The 27,074-nt window shown below is 38.1% G+C and overlaps 1 protein-coding gene across 6 annotated transcripts in view; it reads right to left on the bottom strand.

Moving 5' to 3' along the window:
- The window catches only part of osbpl6 (oxysterol binding protein-like 6), a 60,982-nt gene that overhangs the window by 33,025 nt on the left and 883 nt on the right, over positions 1–27,074 (bottom strand). For 4 of the 6 annotated variants that reach the window (XM_058390825.1, XM_058390823.1, XM_058390828.1 and 1 more), the window contains exons 2-7: positions 13,235–13,498; positions 3,826–3,948; positions 1,778–1,831; positions 1,576–1,689; positions 1,253–1,423; positions 228–366 (exon numbers count right to left, since the gene is read on the bottom strand). In XM_058390825.1, the coding sequence (XP_058246808.1) occupies positions 228–366; positions 1,253–1,423; positions 1,576–1,689; positions 1,778–1,831; positions 3,826–3,948; positions 13,235–13,375 (742 nt within the window). In that variant the 5' untranslated portion in view covers positions 13,376–13,498. The remainder of the gene's footprint in view (positions 1–227; positions 367–1,252; positions 1,424–1,575; positions 1,690–1,777; positions 1,832–3,825; positions 3,949–13,234; positions 13,499–27,074) is intronic. The other 2 variants (XM_058390824.1, XM_058390827.1) reach the window with 1 other exon arrangement.

Here is a 27,074-nt window from a genome sequence, read left to right on the forward strand (position 1 = left end):
GCTTATGCTCACTGGGTATCCATTAACTCCACTCTGAATAGGAGCAGATTCTAGTGAATAAACTGTGGTTTAATCCTATTAAAAACAATACTACTGCAACCACCCGGGTTATTCACATCGCCTGAAAAACATCATCATTAACTACAGGGAAGAGAAATGCAGATGATTGAGACAAAAAGAGAAAGTGTATGTGTATATGTGTGTGTGTGTGTGTGTGTGTGTTATACCCTCGGCACATTTGTCCATCTCCTCTGACTCCTGTAGCCATGCTGCCACTTTGCTCTGGCCATTGCTGTAGGACGGAGGCAGGCTGGTGGTGCAGGGCACAGATGGCTGCCAGGGCAAAGAGCTGGGCTTCACCTGCTGCTGAGAGGACATGTACACACACATACACAAAATTCAGCCCATGTTCCTATCTTGATTCATTTGCAAAATGAACAAGCCGAAATTGGCAGACAGATTCATGCGGAGAGCCACCATTCTCCAAATCTAGTGGTTTTAACCAACCCGATGTAATTAGTATGACACCACCCCCTCTTGTACGGCTGATTCCAAATAAATCGTTTGACCTTCATTTGAAAAATTGTGCAGTATGTTCGAAAATTTTCCGTTCATCACAGAGACATTCTTGGAATTTCCCTAGTGGACAAACTGCATATTCATGTATATTTATAGATCATTTAATTTTTTGTAAACAAAAATATCACTATAAAGGTTTAGTGACCATTAGCATGTTTACCATCTTCAGCAGTTTCTTAGGCTGAAAACATATTGAACAATTTATTATTATACATATAATATAATACATATAATATTAAATTATATATTATATTATATTATATTATATTATATTATATTATATTATATTATATTATATTATATTATATTATATTATATTATTAAATGCAATTATGGAAGAAAATAGTGCAGAACTGTTAGGTCATCAGTAATGAAGAACAGCTCACAATAGTTAAAAGAAAAGTCACAACTAATCATAGTGTGGGTCAAGAATATGAGAAAACAAAAAAAGTTTCTGTTACAGAACTCTATGGTCTATGGTACAATATCTGCCTGTTCTTGGTTTATCTCCTCAGTGAAAGTACAGGCAGTACAGGAAAAATGTAGAGCTGTGTGTGTTCTGAAGAGTCATTACTAGTCATAATGAGTGTGTCACAAAGACCACTGCTAGAGGACAGTTTATGTGTCTAACTACACATATACAAATCTAAAGAGTATGTATGAGAGATTTCACCTTCGGTTCATGAGCAGAAGCAGGGGTTGTCTGGGGTGAGTCTATGCTGGCAGGAGGAGGGAAGGTACGCAAGCTGGCATCACGAGGCGAACGCACAATCTCATTCTGTCTGTACAGACGGTGGTGACGCAGCTTACACACCCAGGCATCAAACACATCCGGAGACTTCACCTATACACACACACAGAGGACAGTGACGAGACAGACAGCACATGTCTCCAGCATCTGTCTGTCTGGGTTGCTGCTCACTTGGTTACTGCAAACAAGCAAACAGGTTTCTTCCCTACTCCAATGACATTATCTTCTCCCTCTCAGTCTCTCACCTTGAGATGGTAAATGTGCTCCTCTGTATCCAGGTCTATGCGCCGGGCTCTTTTCTTTATGGACATGACAGACAGGCCGACATCTATACTGCCATGCAGCTTTCCTTTCTGAATCTGACACAGACAAGCAGAAATTGACTTATGCCCTGAAAAAAAATTATTCAGCTGAACTAATACAAATTGCATTTGTCATTGTACTTACATCTATGGGGGACTTGGAGTACTTCAAGATCCCATTATCCAGAACAAAGAATCTCTGTATTTAAAAACAGCAAAGGAAACAAGCTTGACATTGCAAAGTATAAAAAATGCAAAAAGAGCAGGACTAAAACAATAACAATATTAAAGGACAGCCAGAGTTCTGAATTTGCCACACTCTTTCTGCCCAACACACAACTCAAGTGGTTAAGGCTCTGGGTCGTTGACCGGAAGATCAGGGGTTCAAGCCCCAGCACCGCCAAGTTGCCACTGTTGGGCCCTTGAGCAAGGCCCTTAACCCTCTCTGCTCCAGGGGCGCCGTATCATGGCTGACCCTGCGCTCTGACCCCAACCTCCAAGGATGGGATATGCGAAGAAAGAATTTCACTGTGCTGTAATGTATATGTGACAAATAAAGGTTGTTTCATTTCATTTCATTTCATTTCATTGTACTTAATCTGAATACAGCACACAATCTGTCTATATAACACTGTTCCAATGATATGTGAGAACTTTCTAGTTGTTGGTAAAGATATGGTATGTATTTATAGCTGATAACTTCATTCAGGCACTTACGTGAGATCATTTTGCACTTCTCTCAATCACAAGTAAAGCTGTATATATTAAAGACTGGTTATTCTGTTCTAATTTAAGAAGATGATTGCGTCTAACGATTTCTTTCTGACTCCAATGTTTTAACATTTGAAATTCATTTAATAGATCATTTAAGCCATAGAAATTATAAATACAACCAGTGAAAATGACATATGTCTTTATTCATAACAAATAGTTCGACATGCTGTTCAGTAGCTTGACATGCTGTTCAAAATTAGTAGAATTCTACTAATTTTGTTCTATTTTATTTCAAAAGTTTTTCAACTTACTTTATGAACTATTTAGGAGTACTCAGTAACAATAGTCTCAGTCGAAATGAGCTCAATCTATCATACCAGCTGTAGTAAGCTGAAATAAACACACACCCCTCCTACTAACTGTGAGCTAATCTATTATGGAAACACACAACAATAGTCAAACTTCACACAGTATATAATAGGAAGTCACTTCTGGCATTTAAACATGAACCTCCTCATAGCTCTTGACATGACTGACCTCTGTTAGCTCATTGTAGCAAATGTGACATTTATGTTTTCAGTTATGATTAAGAACTGAACTGATTAGACATATGTCTGTTTCGATAGCACACATAGTGTTCACTGACTGACATAATTACACATAGCAGGAAACCATTTTCATGATGTTTGGTAAACTGACTCCTAACTCGATCTTTGTGAAGCACGCTGTGGTTGCTGTTGGGATTTGTAGCAAAAGTAACTTCATAATGTCATTGTTATGTATGCAGTAATGCTCTCAAATTACATTCGACCGATGTGAGTTTATGGTCCATTCTGTGAGAGTGTTGGTATTAACATCTTACCATTGTGAGCTCAAGATAGCTAGATAGATAGATAGATAGATAGATAGATAGATAGATAGATAGATAGATAGATAGATAGATAGATAGATAGAAGGGTGGGTGCTTAGATGGACAGACAGACAGACAGACAGACAGACAGACAGATAGATAGATAGATAGATAGATAGATAGATAGATAGATAGATAGATAGATAGATAGATAGATAGATAGATAGATAGATAGATAGATAGATAGATAGATAGGAAATTTATAAGTAAACTCTGAATGCAGCCCACAAAGATTCCTGAGGGTTGATAAGGATTTTGCAGGAGTCTGTGTAACCTTATATTGTGCTGAGTAAGCAAGGAGCCCTCTGTGAACTGGGATGAAGCTTTTCTTGAACGTAGCATATTTTTATCTGGTTCTGTCTTGAGCCGTAATGAGAACATGTTAAAACTGCTAACAAGTGACTGACAACTTAAACAAAAACCACCGCTTACTGGACTTTAAGCCTATACATTAAACAGAATTTTTTATATAGCTCAAATGTTTGTTTATTGGTTGATTATACACATATACATTTGCGAGTGAATGAGTGAGCGGATAGCAATACAGTGCAAGGGAAGGCCTCTCTGACCTTGTGCCAGCCCTTTAATGGCCATTTCCTCTTCTTCAGCATAAAACCCTCATGTTTATCGGGTCTCTGGACATTCGTCTGGCCAATCTTCAACCCCTCGATGATCTCCCAGCTATCTGCCTCCTAAACAAGGTAAAGAATACACATTAATAAATTAAATATGCAATGCATATGAAAGTTATAGTCCATGAATGCAATGAATCAGAAAAAAATCCTAAGTGCCAATACCGTGAGACAGAGAGAAATTATAAGTGTGAATAAATTAAGCACTGGTCATTTATTCTATTTCAGCAGCTTCAGGTCTGTCAGCACTGCATTTTCTACACCATTAGCTCTTGGTGCTTTGCACTCTCTACACAAGACAGAATAGGGAATTGGGAATAATTAAATTTTGTTAATTATTTAACATAAATATAACCCCATATGAAGCCAAACAACCAACTCTTACACACTAAGAAAACTTGCAGGCTGCTGATAGGAAAAGACAAGACAAAACGCTGTCAATTAATTTGGCATTCTGCAATGCCAGGCATTACAGAGGCTGAAATACTGTTAAAAACAGCAAAGGAAAACAAGCTGCAAACATTTTGGTTTGTGATCAAAAGATGAATAGGACATGACAGATCAGAATTTCAGCTTTTATTTCCTGATTTATATCTAGATAAAAAGATGTGGGTTAAACAAGTTAGAATGCCTTTTGCAGACCACAGAATTTTTAGGTAAATAACAATTTTCGAACAGATTATCTTTAAGTAAATTTAAGCAAATAACACTGAATATTTGGTTGCATATTCCTTGCTTGCAATAAAAGCATCAAGCCAGTGACCCACTAACATCACCAAACTGTTGCATTTTTTTTGTGTTGCTTTTCCAGGCTTGTACTGCAGCTTCTTTCAGCTGTTGTTTGTCTTGACCGGTGATTCAGGAGGTAAAATGGACAAAAATGTTCAGTTGATTTAACGTCTGGTGAATTACTTGACTTCTACTTTTTCCCCCTGATGAGGTCATTTGCTGTGTTGGCAGTGTGTTTGGGTCATTGTCCTGATGCATGATGAAGCTCTTCCCAATTATATTGGAAGCATTTCTCTCTAAATTGGCAGACAGAATGTTACTGTAGACTTCTGCTACCATGATGAGTTTCATCATCAATAAAGAATAGTGAGCCTGTTCCAGGGGCAGTCATGCAAGCCCAAGCCATGACACTTCCCCCACAGTGCTTATGTTTTGGATCTTGAGATGTTTTTTTTTTTCGTTCTTTCTCCACACTTTGGCCTTTCCACTACTTTGGTCGAGGTTAATCTTGGTTACAGAATCTTCAAGGCTCTTCCATGTAGTATTTCTTTGTGAGTTCTAATCTAGTGGCTTGCACCTTGTGATATGGCCTCTTCTTGATTTGGAGAAGTGCTAAACACTTTCAACTCAGCATTATATAGTCAATATATTCAATTTAAGCAAGAAATAAAACATACTGTGGTGGGCTGTTATGGAATTATAACCAACTGTGGGGCGATATGTTGGTGATGTGCTTCTATTATCCTGAAGTTGATTCAGCATGCCCTGAAGTGTTTATTCCACTGGTCATAGTCAGCTTTTCCTATTTGTCATCACTAACAATACTTACACTATTGCAGCTCTAAGCAGTTATTCGCTCACCAGTGTTTGAAAACCTAATGTTAAAGCTTTACCTCTGACATTTACAAAGCACTGACACTGAAAGGTTCTTCCTAATACTCTCAATACTAGTCCAAAAGCCTGATGAGAAAAAACAAGATCCATGATTCAAAGCGTTTATTTTGATGTCATATTGTCATGTCAAGTTTCCCTGTACAATGAAATTCTTTCTTTGCTGTCCACAGTGAATGCCAGACAAGTACAAAAAATATGTAAAAAAATAAGATAAAATCACACACCCATAAATACACACACAAACATAATAAAAAATAAATAAATAAATAAATAACACTATGCTACAGAAACAGGAAAGAAACACTGGCATCTGTACATCTGCGCTAATTGAAACTGAAACAAGAGGGCAGAATGCAAAGCTTTATATCTTGCTTACTGTAATGAGATCTGACCTGCTATTAAGTAACACACACTACATCTAAATTACAAGCTATTATCATTAGTATCAGTAGCCAAAACCTATCAGATCACATTTCTGAGATCAGCATCCTTCCGGCCAGGAGTAAGTGTCTCAAAACAGTCAGCTGCAGAGCTAATTAACAGCATATTGACAGAGAAAGATGAAGGGGAAGATGCAAATGGAGAGTTTTCAAACCGGGTTAACCAGCACACAAGTAATATCATTCCTGCTGAAATATAGAATTTCTCATTACATTATTCCGAGTCTAAAGCACTACTGTGGGTTCCTTCTTCTAAGACAATCAGCTCGATTTTGATAGTTTGTCATTAGGACCTTCTGTGAGAGATTTTGAAAGGACAGTATTTCTTGAATGAGTATTTACAGTGCTGTAATATTAAGGAGAATATTCTTTGGGTATTCTTTGCTGACTTGAAATGAGGCAATGCTTTTGATTGAGATCTGGGATTAACGTGTGACCTCACATAGTCGAGAACATTCTAGCCCTCATGTTTACCACACCAATTCTGCAACAGGCAACAAGGAACATACAGATCATTTGGGATTCATTACTGGCACGCTCAGAAGAACACACACTCTCGCACACACACACACACACACACACACACACACAGACACACACACTATTGCAGGTGCAGGTACAAAAGAAGGACAAATGCTCCTACGGGACTCCTCAAGAGAAAATAGAGTCTATAAATACATGTCCAGAATGTATACACCTACAACACCTACTGGAATATGACCTAAATTTACCCTGAACTCATACCAGTACAGCTCCATATTATGCATGTGGCTGTGTGTGTTTATTTTACTTGATAAATGGAAAGAAAATTCAACCACTAAATGCATCACGATTCTGCAACCATTCACAAGCCCCTATGAGTACATTCATTTATACTTTTTAAATAGAATATACAAATAAATATATTATATTGGCATTTGATTGCAGTCAATGGCAGCATTTGATTGTCTTATAAGAAGCTTTATGGTAGAGGTTGACTCCTTAATAGCAGTTAGCTGTCTAAGAGTCAGATATGAGTCAGAGTGGTTGACTGCCTAAGAATCAGAAATGTCACAGTGTTTAGCTGCCTAAGAGTCAGATATGAACCAGAGTGCTTGACTGCCTAAGAGTCAGTTATGAGTCACAATGTTCAGCTGCCTAAGAGTTAGATATGAGTCACAGTGTTTAGCTGCAAAAGAGTCAGATATGAGTCACAGTGTTTAGCTGCATAAGAGTCAGATATGAGTCACAGTGTTTAGCTGCATAAGAGTCAGATATGAGTCACAGTGTTTAGCTGCATAAGAGTCAGATATGAGTCACAGTGTTTAGCTGCCTAAGAGTCAGATATGAGTCACAGTGTTTAGCTGCATAAGAGTCAGATATGAGTCACAGTGTTTAGCTGCATAAGAGTCAGATATGAGTCACAGTGTTTAGCTGCCTAAGAGTCAGATATGAGTCAAAGTGTTCCGCTGCCTAAGAGTCAGATATGAGTCACAGGGAGTCAGATATGAATGGCAGTATTCAACTTCTGAATAGGTAGATGAGGCAGAATATGCCCTATTAACAGCCTTCAACAACCTAACAATCAGTAGCAGCATGTGACTGTCTAACAGTAAATTATGATTGGCTGTGTTGGTCTGCCTAAACAGCCATTTATTTGTGGCAGTTATGTAAATTATGAGAGGCAACATTTAACTGTGAAACACTATGTTATGAGTGACTTCTACTGTCATTTATGCAACCAGAGCATGGCAGGTTGCGGAATAAAAAATTCATCACACTACGGATGCTAGGAATCGCCTTACAGCATCTCACCATACTGAGTGGGGTCAGTCTGGAGGCTTAGCACTTGCTCGGTCACTCTCTGTCTCTCATACACACACACACCCTGTCAGTACAGAATATTTGCCTGCTGTGGTTCTAATGTTATGCTCTGTAATTGTCTTGGCCGCATCATGTACGATGAAAGACACTAACATTTAACCTTCTAATTTGCACATCTCCCCTGCCATCTTTTTCATCTGCAATCTGCAGGGATGGACTCTGTTATTGTAACCCAAAGATCATAGTAAGGTAATACAGAGCGTAAACATGTAACTGTTTTGATTCTATGATGTTTTTGGAAAACGAGTCCTATAGAGCAGGTTGTGTAGATGTGCACAGCTTCCTCAGTGATCAGTGAGCCACCAGTAGGGTTGTGGATTTATATTAAGAGTTTCAGTGAACTGTTTCAAGTATTCAAAGAAATGTAGAAATTACAATATTGTACCAAGCACTGCTCTTGTGTGGAGCATTCATTTCCATTCCATTCCCTAGTTTTGTAAAGCATACTGTGCAGAAATATCTACACTGACAGTTTTTTCTTTTTATAAATGTGATAGCTTGTGATCAAATAAAGGTAATTAACTCAATAACATTTTCATTTTTATATTCTGCAGCAGTTACACAATATTATAAAACTACAGAATGAAATACAATCAATAAATATGACATTCATTAGACAGTAATCCCCCGTGAAGAACTGGGATGCTCGAGAATTCTGCGATATACCGGGACCACGTTATATGGACCGTGATATAGAGGGGGATTACTGTAGCTTTTGCCTTACATATAATTTATCCATGCAGCCATTTTCTGTGCTGGGTTGTGGGAAACCTGGAGCCTATCTGACTATCCTGGTGCTGACTCTTAGGCAGTTGAACACTGTGACTCATAACTGACTCTTAGGCAGCTAAACACTGTGACTCATATCTGACTCTTAGGCAGCTAAACACTGTGACTCATATCTGACTGTAGGCAGTCGAACACTGTGACTCATATCTGACTCTTAGGCAGCTAAACACTGTGACTCATATCTAACTCTTAGGCAGCTAAACACTGTGACTCATAACTGACTCTTAGGCAGATAAATACTGTGACTCATAACTGACTCTTAGGCAGCTAAACACTGTGACTCATATCTGACTCTTAGGCAGCTAAACACTGTGACTCATATCTGACTGTAGGCAGTCGAACACTGTGACTCATATCTGACTCTTAGGCAGCTAAACACTGTGACTCATATCTGACTCTTAGGCAGCTAAACACTGTGACTCATAACTGACTCTTAGGCAGATAAATACTGTGACTCATAACTGACTCTTAGGCAGCTAAACACTGACTCATAACTGACTCTTAGGCAGATAAATACTGTGACTCATAACTGACTCTTAGGCAGCTAAACACTGTGACTCATAACTGACTCTTAGGCAGATGAACACTGTGACTCATAACTGACTCTTAAGCAGCTAAACACTGTGACACATAACTGACTCTTAGGCAGCTAAACACTGTGACTCAAAACTGACTCTTAGGCAGTAGAACACTGACTCATAACTGACTCTTAGACAGCTGAACATTGTGCCTCATATGTCAGAGATCAGGCCACATATATACTTCAGAATCCCTGAGCATTACGAAAAGCCATCAACATGACAGCCATCAGGAAATAAGTGACCCTACTAATTTTAAACACATCTTACTGGACAACACATGACTGCAGAAGATCAGGATGAACATACAGGAAGACGATATAAATTTGACCGCTGTAAATGTGATTCACTACTCTGAAGGGAGGTGCAATTCCGGAAATTTAAACTGCCACCATTTTCCTTTTTTTTAATGAACAAGCTCCCTGAGCATTCTCTTTCCTGTAAGTTAAAGCTTGTGTGAAGGATTTCCTCTCTGACTGTGAGGCAGCAGCTGTGTGATGCCATTTCAAAGACAGAATGAAATAATGAGGGCTTCCCTTCTACCAGGGAGTCTGGGAACTCACTGACTACAATGCTAGTGCTCTGAAATAATGAGGAATTCTCATTACACATTAGACACACACCACACACTTAGAATTTAGACTTATTAATTTAGACTAATTAGTTGGGTGACAAAGAAAAAGCCAACATAAAGCACCTTAGCAATGTGCTGATTGAGGTTTTAATGAGAACATTGTCTAATATATTGATTCAGAGTCTCTCTTAGGTGTTCTGTTAAACCGATATCTGGTGACTGCAAGGCCACAGCATATCATTTACATTATTTTCAAACACATCATACCATTCAGTTGAACCTTGTGGATTGAGGCTGTGTCATCCTAAAAGAAATCACTTCTATTGGGAGAGAATTTTTTCATCCTAGAATAGTATAAGTATTTATCTGCATGATCAAGTTACTTCTTCAGATCATAGCGCCAAAGTCAAGGTCTTACATTGGAAAATGCCCTTTTTTCTCTCTGGGCTGTAAAGAGTTAAATTCTCTATCAGCGGCACTCTCAGGCCCACCAAAGCATTCCTTCACCATACAAATGAGGCTGAGGGTTCCACAGACAAAAGAAAGGGCATGAGCGGGACAGAGGCACATACCATACTAACACTTAGCCTCTCTGTTTCTCTCATGCATTTTTCACATGTTCACATCAGAAAGCAGTGAGGTCAGACATTCCACAACCATCTCTAGTTGCCTTTAAGTGGACTGATCTTGGCATGAAAGACACAGAGTACACAGACAGAGCAAGTGACCACAGGAGCCTTAAAGGATTCAGTGTCCATGTGAAACATTTCAGATGCCTTCACGACTTCACCAACATACTGAATGCTAATCTTAACATACAATAAACAAAACACACCCCAAAAACCTGAAGTGGCCTGAGAAAAGCTGTATGATCTGGAGATTTATCTGCCTAACAACATATTGTGAAACCTCTTAAGGCCAGGTCAGGTCAGCTCTGCCTAAAAGTTGTTTTAAGAGTCATCTGTTATGCAGTGATGCTTTTATGAAGTTGTTGGAAACATCCCATTGTGAAATGGACGTAAACCTAATACATTTGTATGTGGTTTAAGTACCAGCTGTCATTTTAAGGTGGCTAGATTTCAATTCAATTTCAATTCAATTTATTAGATGGAAGCCCTTTCTCACAAAAATGAGTCACGCTCTGATGAGACCAATTCTAATACTTCCATAATTCCAAAAGAAATGGGTGGTGCATATCACCAAAAGAAGCAGCACGGTGGCTTTTCTGTAGCTAGAACTGGGCCTTTTTTCAAGGTAGATAGAATCAGGGATAGCTACAAATACTAGTCAACTTCAGTGCAAAACTTTCAAGTGTCTACTAGTAAGCTAAAGATGAAAAGGAATTTCACCTTTCAGCAGAACAATGAGTCAAAGACGACATCCAATTCAACAAAGGAATGACTTAACCTAAAAAAGATCAAAGTTTTTGAATGAGCTAGCCAGAGCCCAGACCTGAATCCAACTAAAAATCTGTGAGGTGACTTGAAGTGGGCTGTGCACAGGAGATGAGATGCCCTTACAATTTAATCCAGAAAGATTTTGCAAGAAAAAGAGGTGAAATATCTATACGTTTCTGCTAGACTCTTACCCAAATAACTGAGTGGTGTAATAAAATCAAAAAGTAATTCAACAAAGTATTAGTTTAGGGATGTGCACACTTATGCAACTGGGTATTTGTAAAGGTTTTTCCCCCTTTTTCCCCTAAAGAATTTAATACTTTGTAATTTCACATTGAAGATGGTAGAATTTCTGATACGATTAATCTTGATTTCATTTTTTACATCAGAAAAAAACTGCCATTTTAACAGGCATGTGCAGAATATTATAGCCATTATACATCCATCCATCCATCCATCCACACGTCCATCTACCCATCTATCCATCCATTCATCCATCCATCCATCCATCCATCCATCCATCTATCCACACATACATAACAACAGCAGCTTTCAGTGGATCTGTGTGTTGGTGTGTTTCATTGGTGTGTTTTTCACTTGTGGTGTTTTAAATACTAAATTTTTAGTTGTGATTGAAATATATGCAAATAATAAACAAATTCAAGTTCAGGAAAACACCATGAAAAGGGTTTTCCCAGGATGCCACACATATGCAAAATGCCATGCCAGCATGTGAACAGGAGAGTAAAGGAGAGTATGTGCATGAGTTTAGATATCTGTATCTATAAATATCTATATGTCTACTCGAGGCGATTGGTGGAAAGCGTATGCTAGCTTCGTTCCTCATTACAGTATGTGAAGCTATTTTCTAGCTATGTTCTATCTAAATGCTGAAGGTTCTGATAAATATCTTAACACAGCTCTTCATTATACACAACTTACTGCATACATAATATATGGGAAGATGCTATACATTAGGCAAACGCTTAAACAAAGCAACCTAAAGCTCTTTTTCATTGGTCGGGTCATAATAAAGCTAACCAAAACCGACAGAGTAATTTCCAGTCCTTCTGAATACATAGGACGATACTATTGACATCCTGACAGTAGAAAAAAAGGACACAACTACCATTTCCCATGATTCAAATACAAATGATCATTTTTCAGATTTTTTTCTAGAGCATTTATGCCAAATGTAGCTTATCACCTTTGACATGCTTCTTTACAATCTTTGGTCAGTTTTTACACTAAAGCTATGAGGCTGATGTAATCTAAATACAAGGGAAAATTATATGAACATCAGAATTATCTCTTAATCACCCTGATATCAATTATTTGCATTGATCAGAAATTTAATATAAAGATCTTTTCGCAAATTATTTGCAGGGATATTTTATATGTTTAAAATATTTATATTTTTTGCGTTAAAAGTCACCAGTGTAATAGTTTTAGATTCAGTCATACCTTTTCATACCCAGATTCAGACTACATTATCAGTTACTCTAATGTACAATTTCATCTCCAAACTTTAGGCAGCAGCTGTACTGTGGGTGTTGTGTTAAAGTAAACATTAGCATTGAGTCTGATGCTTGGAAAGAGTGAAACAAAGTGATTCTGGCTGTGTTTAGCACTTATCCATTTTTATAGTTAATAGCGTTTTGTGTAGAAGCCACATAATCGAGTACATTAAAATGACTTACCGACTCAGCATAGTTATGAACTACATTAGCTTTGCAGCGAATGTGCAAAAAACCTACAAGAGTAAATTCCAGACACCAAACAAGTCACACTGCTTTAATCGTAGATAAAGTTAAGATATAAATGACTCTGTTACTTGATGTGAGACTCTCATTTGTAAGGGTTTGTGTTTCAGCATTTCTCTACCCCAGTCTCCTGAGATTAGTGGGTATTTTTATTTATTTATTTTTTTTTACAAAATCTAAATGCAGCTTCACTGATCAAAATAAGGATCTGTGGTCACAGCCTGATATTATGATCTAATTATAATGCATTAAAGGCATTGTTTAACAGCTGGTTGTCAGATATCAGGTTCTATGTTTCCGTGATCCAGCTCCGCCTCACCTGTCTGCTGTCTCTCTGTGAGGAGGAGGAAGAGGAGGCACTCTTGTGTGTAGGGGTGGAGCTCTTATGCACAGGCGTGGCACTCCTCTCCTCCATACTTGCAGCACGACCCTGGTGACCTCGCAAATGGTGGTGTGACATGATGACAAAGGAAGCCCTCGTGCTCTCTCGCTCTCTCTCTGTCTTTCCTCACGTTCTGCTCTCACCACTGGCAAACAACATGACCAGAGAAACCTGTCTCAAAGGTGACTCACAGCCTCTCTCCTGAAACATAAAAAAGCAAGAAACACATAAATGTTAGGGTTCAAAATAGAGATCGAATTTTGTTGGATGTATGCACAGTGTCGTTAGTCAAATGCAACTAAGTGGTTAGTCAAATAGAATACACATTTGCCTATGACTACTGAAATAACAAATACATAAAACCACCATCGGATGCAAGATATCCAAAAACATCAGGTGTAAATAATGGGTGGGTAAATCAATCCAATTGTAACATTAAATAAACTCTCTTCAAGCCTTCCAGTGTTTGTGACTTCACTCCTGCTTTCTCTGAGACGCAAAGCTCAATCAAATACCTTTATGCAAAAGCTACGATTCCTCCAATGAGTCACTTTGCAAAGCACCTGTGTGCTCTGTGCCCTCGAAACAACTTCACTTCAACTTTCACACAGATGATTTTCTCAATGAAGAGGAACTGAGCTGCTTCATAAACATGACACTTAAATAAAAAAATAAAAATATACTCTTATTCGCAATATACCATATGTTGGTCTAAAAGGCAGGAATACACTCTAAATGAGAAGAAGGAAAACTGAAGAACTTAGAAAAGAACTGAAGAACTTAGAAAAGAACTGAAAACTGAAGAAGAGAAAACCCATGAGCATCTCTACACAGACCGTAACCTGAGCCTATGATTAAACCGGGGACCCTGGAGCTCTGAGAAAGTATTCTATCCGCTGTATCGCCGCACCACTTTAAAAGTTCATATAATAACTTAATATTAAATCTATACTGAAAGAGTACTTATAGGCAATTTTCTCCCATTGTACTCAGTTACTTGAGGTAAAGCTACTTCCTTCTTCACCCACAGTTTTTTCTTCTAACTTGTAATACTGATATTTTTTTAATCTTAAGCCTACCCAAACACACAGACATGTTATATTTATCTGAGTGTGTGGAGGACTCCAAGTGTTTCATTAGGTGAATTGGAGCAACAGAAAGCCAACGACAACCACAATTACAGAAAATCCTCCTAATTACACTTGGGTGGGTTATTTATGCTCTGTAGTGCACTATTGTTTCTAATGAATATGCACTACTGTACAATTTTCCTTCCTGCAGAAACAACAGGGGATACATCACCAGTCGATTCTTTGCATGAGTTATGACACACCTGCATTTCTACATTTCCTCTGTATCACTCCTTCATCTAAGGCCTGTAATGAGGGAGATTCTCATACCCTACCCACCCACCCACCCAATCAACTGACCACCCAACCCACACACACATACACGAGCTACTTCTCACCAATGTAGAATGCAGTAACCATAGTGATTTCCCAGGAAATCCCTTGTTCTTATTATTGCAATGCAAAAGATGAAGGCACCATAATCAAATCACTGGAGCTCAAGTAGCCTCTATGGAAATGCTACACATGGCAACAGTGCTTTGAAATCATCTGTTACAGATTGCATATGCTTACAAACACACTGCTAGTAGTTTCCAGTGGCTACTATCGGTGTAATGGAAGCTGCAAATTAACAGTTTGGTCTCTAAATGCGAATTCATTGTAAAATTACTGACAGGCGGAAGTGTGTAACATCGTGCAGCAATAATAAGAGAGTGTGTGCATGAGAGAGACAGTACTGCGTAGTGCCGCTGTATCTGTATTGATTAGACATTCAGCAAGAAGCAAAATCCTGTCCAGAATTAATTACTCCCGCAGGAGATTCCACACTGCTTACATTTCCTACACGCTCATTAAAAAAACTCCATCCAAAACCATTTCAAGGTTTTTCATCTTAGGGGATTTTCTCTCCCGACATTCTGTCAAGTTTTATATGAAACCACCATGAGATTATTTCAACTGTCATTAAATGGTTCTCTAAACCTCTGTGCTTCTCTTCTCTTTCTAATGTTACTGTGAAGATGGGCTCAGCAAGAATAAAGAAGCTACTGATCTTCAATGATAAATGATACTGTTCATTTTGGGGGCTTCTGCTACTATTACATCTCAATACAAGCTCTTTATAGCATTCTAAAGCTCATGTGAATTATTTGAGGTATTAACTGCATTTTTCTGCACTATACACTGGGTTTTAAAATACCCATATCGTTAATATTTGGTCAAATAAAAGCACTTTCCAGTAATGACTAAGAAGCCCTTTAGATTCTTTCTATTTATTTATGTGGACTTCCCCTTTTCAGTTCAGATCACAGATTTTTTAATAAGTTTTAATCCTGAACATTATTCATGCCCATGTTTATGTGTAAAGATTCCAAAGTGGCCATTTCAGGAAAGTGCAAGTTTAATTCTTGACTGTACCACAGCCTTTATTGCTTCCTGTGTTGATTGCATGAGCAGCAGTTTTAAAGAATGCAGTGGAAGAGCTGGACCTGTCCCAGAAAAAGCATTTTGTTAGCACCTCACTCTGATTTGGATTTTGGTTTCTCTCATTATCATGGGTGACATGGTGTAGTGGCCTATGACATTATCCATAATGCCATTAAACTACCCACTGAGAGCAGGGCTAGTGGGAATGAAGTAAAGTCATTCACCTCACCTGTACGCCCTATTCAAATAGATCAGCGTTCGGGTTTGACAAATTGCTGCAAGATGACAAATTAGTTGCTAACCATGTCCCCTAAATCGACTAAAACATTGTTTTTTTCTCTTGTTTTAAAGAACTACAAAAAAAGCTGACCCTTATCATAGACGTTTGAGATTTTTCTCCTCTTAAACACCATTGTTACTGCACTGTCAATGTCCCTCCATGATGTCATAGTGTTACATAAGCAATACCCTTTTGTGGACATTTTAAAAAAATAAATCAATAAAAAATTTCTGCATCAAAAGGCAGAAATGCAATCTCAGAAACATTCCAACTGCAAATCTGGACTTTTCCTTTAACTTCCATGTACAGGCAAAAAGGAATTTAGTCTAAAAATATCCAGGCAATTAGCAGATATCTTCACAAACCATGAACTGTAGAACAGCCCAGAAGTATCAGCAATTCCCACCAGAAATATTAGCGATTCACACGAGAATATATATATATGTATGTTTAGCTGCTTATATGTTGACTTGTGCTAAAAGCTCTTTAGTTTTCCCACTGGTGATGGATTACATATTTATCACTGATAACAAACAATAAAATAAACTTGCTAACAAACCCCAAACAACTCTATGCCCCTGTCTTTTGCATTGGCTTTGTTTGAAACTGACATTGTTATTAGCACAGCTTGAGATGTGGTTGATTTTTCTCAGGTAAGGTAAAGCATATAAGAGCATTCTTGACAGATCTGTGAGGTTTGAACTTCATTTTTAAGGTTTGAACTTAGTTTTGCTTGTATATTTTATTCCTTTATTATTCTCACAATGTTCCCTGATGACTTTCCATGTGGGTGTGTGGATGTTGGGGAGCTATCAGTAGTGAGAATAACAACTGGCTCAGAGCTCATTAGGGATGTCCAGACAGGGGCAGTCCTGCCTGTCACATCCCCTTCACACACTAATTAATATGCGATCAATCAAACCAGACAGACCTTTCATTCTTACAAATGCATTTGATTTGATGTTTTGAAAGAAGCACTTGTTCTAGAGAGGACCCAATAAACCGACATAGCCAGCGTTTAATTTTCTTTCTGTGAAGAAGATGCCACTGGTGCTCCGGTGTGTTCTCCTATGACTGGGTGTTGGCTCAGTGCTGTGAGACATTGTGGGATGCCTTAAATAATATATGTGTGTGTGTGTCTGTGTGTGTGTGTGATGAGCTGGCCTTAGCATTCGTCTGCTCAAGCATGCTTAGTGAGCAGATTTCCTCTGGGTAAACCCAGCACAGATGTATCCTGTTGTCAAAATGTGTGTCAGCCTGAATCAGCAGGTTCTTACATGGCTGCAAAATTATCCTAATTGTGTATTTACAGAAATTGGGGTTTAATCCTGGGGCAATTAATTAATCAATTCTCTTAGATTTGATGGATTTAGTGGCACAAATGCTCTGCTCAGCACACGGATGACAAGACTGAGTAAGAGATATGATACGCTGCAAGCATTAGGTGTTTTACCTCCTCTAAGATAAATGACTGATGAAGGGTTTAATAAAAACCAGGCTGTCTGGTAACCAAGAATTGAAGGATTTCCGAGTGGTACAGTATGTGCTGTTCCACTGTAACCAAGCGCAAAAGCATGGAATCAATACTACTAGCCTCCTTCAAGAGCATCCCCACACACACATACACACTCTCTCTCTCTCTCTCTCTCCCTCTCTCTCTCTCACACACACACACACACACACAGACAACATTGTAGGAAACATTGATAGATACTGTGGGAGAAAATGATTCTGTTTAAATTTAGCTTTCAGGTCAAAGTAAAGCTACATGTACATACCTACACACACACACACACACACACACACACAGTTCCTATAAAAGTATAATAATAAAAAAATGAAAAATTGCTGCAAGATGACAAATTAGTTGCTAACCATGTCCCCTAAACGGGCAAAACCGACTAAAATCTCCTCTTAAACACCATTGTTACTGCACTGTCAATGTCCCTCCATGATGTCATAGTGTTACATAAGCAATACCCTTTTGTGGACATTTTAAAAAATAAATCAATAAAAAATGTCACCATCAAAATGCAGAAATGCAATCTCAGAAACATTTCAATTGAAAATCTGGACTTTTCCTTTAACTTCCATGTACAGGCAAAAAGGTATACTGTGGGAGAAAATGATTCTGTCTAAATTTAGCTTTCAGGTCAAAGTAAAGCTAAGTGTACATACCTACACACACACACACACACACACACACACACACACACACAGACAACAGTGTAGGAAACATTGATAGATACTGTGGGAGAAAATGATTCTGTCTAAATTTAGCTTTCAGGTCAAAGTAAAGCTAAGTGTACATACCCACACACACACACACACACACACACACACACACACGCACACGCAGTTCCTATAAAAGTATACATTGCCATACATCTCAGTACCATTATGTTTTAACCAGTCTCCTCTTATTACTGTAAAGAGTTTTTATAGATCTCACATTTTCACGATTACATCACACCTCTCTGAATTTTAAAAAATGTACTTCCATCTAATATATAAACGCTCTATTGTTTATTGGCTAAACAATACACACAATTCACATTGTTGTGCTGGTTTGATTTTTTTTGCTCTGTGTGCCACCTTTTTTTGCAGCCTCGCTCTCTTTCAGCTTATAACAACAGTGTAATAAAAGGCTGGCAATTAGGGCTGTAATGATACAGAGCAACATATCGTCTGATATGAGGTTCTACGAGATTCAATACATCTGCCTATAAAACAGCACAGCCAACAGTCAACAGACTGCATAATATAGAAAGCTATTCATCATAAAAGATTGCTTATATTACATCAAGCCCATACTCCCTCCTCTGTAACTTCCCAAATATTTCATATCAGAAGAGGTTACGAGGGTTAAATAAAAAAAAAACAACAACCACATTTTCCCTAAGCAGACAGTTTTTCCAAAGCCAATACACTTGCATACGAGCTGATGCACACACATGCGACACACACTCACACACTCGAGCAAGAGTACGCATACACACACACACACTCTCTCTCTGAGGCTGATTCAGTGTGGGTTAAAGAAATCACCGTAGCGACTGCTACAGGGAAATTCAATTTCAGTATTAGAACACAGGTTTCAAAACCATGTTAGAGCTACAGAGCGCTGTGTGACATTCACTAACTAACAGCCGTATGTGAGATACAGTGCTCTGGGTTTTACACACTTCCCTCTTGAGACTGACACCAAGGTTGTCAAGGTTGGGTTAGTGTTGAAACAACATATGATAAACGTGTGTGCACTGCAATGAACTTGTCTTCAGTGCAAGTCCTTTTTAGAGTGTCTGAATTTTTGGTCTTTGGTCAGTTGAAGAGATTTTTGCACACGTACCGGCACTTTGTAGGTTTGTAAGTGCGTGTCATGTGACTTTGTGTCCTTAACACACAGCGCATTCTAACCTTCACGATAACAGCTGCATCAGCTGTGTGTGTAGAATAAATGGGGAAGTTGCATAACAATCTCAGCTAGGCCCTGTTTTGACTTAAGTCTTTACTCTTAAATAAGTGTATCTTAGTCAACAGAAAATGAGAAAACTATGTTTTGTGATACATCAAAAATATCTGCCATTTTAGCCTAAATATTGAAAGCCACCATCGTCTTCAGTTCACTGTTTAATGATGCACACTGGGCAACAGGGTTCCCTTTCACTGGAACCACAGAAACAATAAACCTATCCCATGACTCAGCAGAATCCATAGTGAGTACATCAAGGCTTGTTGTGGAGTAACAGGAAAAGCCTCTCCCAGCCTGCTCGAAGCTCCTGTTCACAGGAAGCCAGATCCCACCTCTTCACATGAAAGGTCACAGTTTACACCTACACTGCTGAAAAACTGTAAATGCACAAATCCACCAAAAAGCATCTTTCAGCAATAGTTCACATCTGGGCTGAGCAGCTTGTTTATCGTCTCTCTTCAGCTGTAGATGTAATGTTCCGAAGGACAGTTACTGAATCATAAAATACATTCACCATCCGTTTTAATAGGAACACGTGTACACCTGCTCATTCATGCAGTTATCCAATCCTTCAATCATGTGGCGGCTGCACAGTGCATACAATCACGCAGATACAGCACAAAAGCTTCGGTTAATGTTTACATCAGATTGAGGAAAATCTGTGTGATCTCTTTGACTTTAACCATGGCATGCTCACTATTTACTACAGACATCCTGTCAACTCAAAGCAGTCTGGTCATTCTCCTCTGATCTCTCTTATCAACAAGGTGTTTCTGCCTCCTGAAGACACTCTGCTTACAGGATGTTTTTTTTTTTTCACACCATTCTGTGCAAACTGTAGAGACAGTGTGTGAAAATCCCAGGAGATAAGCAGTTTCTGAAACACTCAAACCAAGCCATCTGATACCTACAATCATTTTGGTGTTTGATGTGAATGTTACCCATAGTTCTTGACCTGTATCTGTCTGATGCATCTTTTGCATTTTGCTGCTGCCACATGATTAGCTGATTAGATAACTGCATGAATGTGCAGGCATTCCTATTAAAGCTGATGGTGAGTGTATAGTAGTATGAAATATGGGCTTGTTCTTTTCAGAAGAAGTCTGCCTACCTGATGCTTTAAAGAGACAGAATCAAGAAGTTTAAAAAAAAAGAAAAGTCAAAAGTGAAAGAAGCTTTATTGTCACTTCAACCATATATAGCTGATGCAGTACACAGTGAAGTGAAACAACGTTCCTCCTAGACCAAAGGTGCTACACATAACAAAGACAAAGTACAGTGACGCAGACAAACATAGAGCTAAACATAGAAATAAAGCTAAACTATACTTAAGGTGCAAGGAAAAACTAGACATACAACAGAAGTGCACAGGATGACAAGACAAGACAGTGCAGACAAACAACATGTAGACCGACTCTGTGCAAAAGAATAGTGTCTATAGATCTCATCAGGTGAAAGTATACCCCATATATTTAACGCATTAAGGTTAAAAGGAACCTCTCAGTGAATTATTATCTGAATTTATCAAAGTATCATTCAATAATACCTAAATATTTGAACTGTTTCACAAACTTGTAAGAAAAAATAAGGCAAAATAAGGCAAAAAATAAGGTAAAATAAGGCAAGAAATATGTCTTACATTGAGCATGTAGCAGATTTAGTTATTGTGTAAAAGCAATTAAAAGAAAATTATCCATCCATTCATTCCTTTTAAGTACCTGCTTTACCCTGGTCCGGGTTCAGGTGAATCTGGAGCCTGCACTGTGCATGTGGCAGAGATACAGCATGGATGGCAGACACTAACCACAACAAAGCTTATGGTATGTGTCTAAATATATAAAAATATACTTCTTCAGACAGCACTTTGGCATGGGATGAGTACATACTCAGAATTCTCCTTTGATATAAAAAGTTTTTTTTTATAGTCAAGAGTTTCAACATTTCCAATAACAATCTAAAGGATTTCTTTTATGGTTTTTAAAAATTCATGCTTTTGATTCAAGTTGGTGCAGCTACACGCTTTAGCCACTTCAGCAATAGAACACAATCAAGTCACATGATCCTGCTGGCCAATAAGCTTTCGTGCATGTTGGTTAAGAGATTTTTTTTTTTTTTAATGAAAAACATCCCCTCCTACTTGTTAAAAAAAGACACTGTGTTGTGTGTTAGAAACTCAGCCTGTTCTCCCACTGAGGGGACAATGCTGGAGTCTATTATACCTGAACAAATGGACAAACAGTGGTTAAGGCAAGTGGGCTGTGTAGCTTTATTCTGGCACAAGAGACTATGGCCATAATCATTTACATGTGTGTTGGCCTACAAGACTTTAAAAACCCAGAGCTGTTCTCTGTCCGCTGCTGCAGTTGGTTTCATTCCTGATAATGCCCTTTCCAATATAAATTCACACAGGCCATGACATGATTTTGAGGACATAGGGACCGATTGTCTACACAGTCATGCCTGCTCGCTTTTTTCTGCCATGTTGTATTTCAAGGCTTTTTCCCCCTGTATCTCTCTTTAATCTTGTGTCAAGAGGCTTCACTCTTCCTGTAAACTAGGCTAATTAGAAAAATGACAATAACACTGAATTTCATACTGTGTTTAAGAGATAATTAATACAGGACAAGTTAGTAAACATTATACAAGAACTTTAGTTAGTTTTATGAGCCTGGGTTTCTTAATAATCCTGCGGATAGAGAGTCATTTCTGTGTAGTGATATGCCACTTAGCTGCTAGACTGCAAAATTCCATGCTACGCAGATGTGGGCGTGCTACGTGCTATTCCATGCTACGCAGATGATAAAAACATAACACTGGGAATATGGCCCTGTGCATGACCTTGGATAAAAGCTCTTTCAACTAAAATATTTTCAGCACAGACATTCCGAAACTCAACGGAATTCTCTAAATAAAAACTCAAGCAATTTTCCACAAGCCTTTACATCCACAGGTGTTATGTCTTCTTTGATTTGAAGCTTTTATCTGCTGCTATGTTCAGTTAATGTTCACATCAAACACCAGGATGAAGTAAAAATGTGATCCCAGTGACTGTGGCACAGTAGCTGCTGCCAGACTACCTGGTTTGAGTGTTTCAGGATTTTCCTACACAGAGGAGAGGAGGAGGTGGCCAGAGAAGAATGACCACAATCCTACAATAACTCTTTACAACCACTTTGAGCAGAAAAGCATCGCTATCTTAAAGTGCCCAGTGAATGTGCTCAGATTCCTGGTCTTGACTAAATGGAACGCAGTTATACTTGATCTACTAAAAGAGTAAACATTTTGCTTTTCTACTCAACATGGCTGTAAAGAGGTTATTTCAATGACTGTAGTCTATCTGCTAGTCAGTCTCAAAATAGTCTAAGAATTTGACTCAAAATAAAAAATTAACGCTATTATTATTATTATTATTATTAGTAGTAGTAGTAGTAGTAGTAGTAGTAGTAATATCTGAACAAACTACATTTAGTAATTTATAATTCATCTTTTTCAAATATAATGAATGATTAACTTTAGTTAAATATAACTAGCAAAATTGAACATTTGCTAATATGATGAAACAAGAAGCTACAAATTATCCATGTCCGTATTTAGCTAAAAATGTAAGACGCTGCAAAATTAGTTATACATCAAACAATAGCTTGAAGATGGTAGAGCCTTATGAACTGAACAGTTAAGCTGAAACAATCCTCCATCTCTCAGAACACTTGACCCATAAACATATGGCAGAGCTGGAAAATATGAACCAAATTAAACCATAAACATAAATAACACAGGATAATGGTGTAGTTCATAGTCGTGGTAAAAGTGTTCAAGTAAAATGAAACAGCTGATCCATATTTATAGGATTTGCAGATGTCTGTATCCAGAGTGACTTGCAGAAGTGAAACTTGCATGTTGCATTTATTTCTTTTATATAACTGAGCAGTTGAGGGTTCAGGGCCTTGCTGAAGAGCCCAGTACTGACATCTTGGTGATGGTGGGATGTGAATGCACTACCTTTCGATCAGTAGTCCAATACCTTAACTGCACAGCAACCATTTCCCCAAACTTTAACACAGTTTCAAAACCTGGGTTTGACATGTGACCTGATGTACATAAACTATACTTTTCAGGATGGTTCATATATGTTGCAAAGTGACAGCTCAGCTGAAATCGCAGAGAAGTTACTGACGATAGACGTAATAGTATTTACCTATTTGGTCATGTAATTTCATTAGTCTAAACTGATATGCTGATATGGGTGTTGATTCATTCGGGAGGTTAGATAGATCTGGAGCCTGGAGTCTATCCCAGGGTACAGGGAATGAACAGGGTGCCAACCGATCGCAGGGCACAACTGTACACAGACCCCACCTTCAAATATTATAAATACAATGAATAAATATAAATAAATATAAATAAATAAATATAAATAAATACAATGATAAATAATAAAGCTTCTTTGACTTAAATATGCAGCAGTAATTCTATGATTTAATAAAGCAAAACCTCTAATGTGTCAGTTATTACCTAGTGATCAGTCAGATAATGGTACAATGATATGCTGTCCCCCAAATGTCTAGGTATTGGTGCCATGGTCTTAAGGTAAGATAGGGTTTGCTAATGTGTTATATGTCACCTTACACTGACTGAATAATGGACTAATGCTGTTATACAGCTGAGTGGCTGCCTAACAAACCTCTGTAATATTATCTCAAATTGTAACTTGCAGGTGTTAGTGAGAATGTGTGCATGGTGACCTGCAATGGAAACAGTGGGCCTCATTTATCAAGCTGGATAGGAATAGATTTGTTTGTAAACTGTTTGTAGGGCCATTTATACAAGAAATGTTGTGTTCCTGAAAAATGTTTGGTTCCTCATTATGCTCCTGCCTGTGCGTAAATTTAGCTTAAGAAGAATAATTAATGAACTGAAACTAACTAACCCTTTATTCACTTAATACTTCAAATAATATAATCTGCATGGATTACTAAACTTTTACATATGGATTATAATGTCAAATCCAGGGACTTCAAAGATTCAAGAAAACCATTGAGAAAATGGAGTTAAAATGAAAGAATATGAAAAATAAATAAAGCAGGACAACACAAACCCATAAATTAAAACAAATACTACTTGTCATTCAATTTTGATGAATGCCTTTGTATAAACAGAGGATGGTGCTGGTTTATCTGCATGTAGTCATAAGCCGAGAACAAATACCTCAGCTGACAAAAGATTTAGCACACGTCAGATGGAAAGATGGCTTATAAGTCACTTCCGTTTGCTATGTCATCTTCCTTTAAACGCTATGCAACCCTCTGGATCCTGTACTTTGGCTGAGACAAGTAATATATATTTAAAAATAGTTTCTCTGTGTGATATGCTTGGTTTTCATGTCACTCCACATGCTCCCCAGATGTCTGTGCACCTGACCCTTTATGGAGTTGTTTCGTTGGTGTCACTAAGTGCAAATGATCTGTGACAGGAACAAAGTTTGCACTTTATGGGCGTTTAATATAAACACACAAGAACAAAGAATATCAGCATTTCGGAAACTTTTGTAAATCTGGCACAAATTCCGGTGTTTGGTTTGGCTTATGCAAATATTTACACAGAACTGTACTGAAAGATTGATAAATGAGCCCTATTGTGTGCGTGTATGTATGTACAGTATAATGAGATGACTTATGATAAGCCATACAGTGCTTAACCAAGGCAACTCTAACAGGTCAAAAAAAAAACACCTGAGATGGATGCATTTTATTGTTTTATTATCCAGAAAAAGAAAACTTGAAAAAGCAGCCCAGATTTATTAGATTAAAACTCCTAGTAAACAGTAATAAAACTCTACTTACGCCATATGATGAGGGTTCATTTATCTCAAGAGCACACTTTTGTTTTTGGTATGTCTCAGATTTATAAAAAAGACTCTGAATATTTGTCTCTGTAAAACGAAAGCACTGGTCTCAGATCTTGTAGAGTGTGAGACAAATAATCCTTAGCAGTTTGTATTACAAGAATGTCAGCTTGCTAATGGTGAGAGGTGTCATGAACAGCAACATTGCAGCCATGTATTCAGTAATGACGTTTTGTGCATGTGTGCAAGTTTGCTTTTTAGTATGGAAATTCCTGATTTAAAGTGCATGGTAATGTCCTCCTCACAGTGCTGGAAGAAAAAAAAAGGTCCTTATTGGCTCACTAAAAAAACTGTAGTGACTATGAGCAATAAGCAGCTTATACACCCAGCCAAATGAGTCAGGGCTTTCACGATGACACTGATCTACCACAGCCTGATGCCTTCCAAAGCATTTTGGCAACAGAAGCATTGTTCAAAAAATCTATACATAACAAAAGGTGCTATTTAGACATAAACAAACCAATCCCACTGGACACACAGAGCTCCAAGAAATACTCTAGGTCTGCTAAAAACAGAACGAAATACAGGTACACGTGTACAACACAGAAGCAGTATGCATGGAGAATTTATACAAACCTCTTTGTTGTGTAAACCATTTTGCTGACTCAGTCCACTTGCAATGTGATTGGTCAGGAAAAGTGTGTCCATGGTGACAGCAGTAGTGTCCTAACTACTGCATAATTAAAAGAGACTCTGACTGTCACACTCAGTGGTCTGGTTGAGTTTACAATGAAGTGAGTGCAACTCTAGAACAAGGCATCATCCCTGCAACTGGTGTCATGTGGAGGGCACTATGCTTTTTAATAAGAAACCATTTTCATGAGTAATGAGCTTAGCTTTTAATACGCCTGGTAGCTTTAACACAGTACCCAGTGCAAAGCAGGAACTACAAGGTGTCCATAAAAAGTCAGGAACAAATGAGAGCACATTTGTGCTTCCATGTGAGCATACAACATAAACTCTTGTTCATATTTACCCTTATCCTCTACGCATTTACTCAGCCACGGTGTCGGGTTTATGTGCAAATGTTGCTCAACATATTCGAATCAGCATACTTGCTCAACATATCCTCATTGTTAAGTCTTACATTACAGCACAGTGATTTCCCCCCCCACACACAAATGTCCCAACATGTTAGGAAGTTGGGATCAGAGCACACTGGCTCCTGACTTTTCCGACACTCTGTAGTTTGCTATTTAATACAATCTAAATGAGACAATTCTTGAAATGGGTCAAACGAGGACATGCCTTTAAGTGTGAAGGACTGTCACTAACACAGTCTGGTGTCAGCATATAGTGTTAGACTGGACACTACTGTTTCAGTATGAAACAGACCAAGACCAAAAATAAAAAGCTCTCTAAGTTTCTTTTATTATTATTATTATTATTATGAATAATATTTTTTTTTGCTTGTCCTCTGACCTGACAGCAAACTGATGTGTTACAGAACACATCTGAGAAGAGTATGCTTCCTCTTTTTCCTCCTTTCTGGCTAACTTTCTTAAGATCTTACATCAAGACTAATAAAAGCATGCACTCTTCAGTCGGGTGTATTTCAAGTGCTGTGTTAAAGGAAACCTGGAGTCTATATTAGGTCCACGCTGCAATGTCACTGCTTGACCTTGGTG

This window comes from Hemibagrus wyckioides, linkage group LG06 (assembly GCF_019097595.1).
Source record: "Hemibagrus wyckioides isolate EC202008001 linkage group LG06, SWU_Hwy_1.0, whole genome shotgun sequence".
In the NCBI taxonomy this organism is placed as follows: domain Eukaryota; kingdom Metazoa; phylum Chordata; class Actinopteri; order Siluriformes; family Bagridae; genus Hemibagrus; species Hemibagrus wyckioides.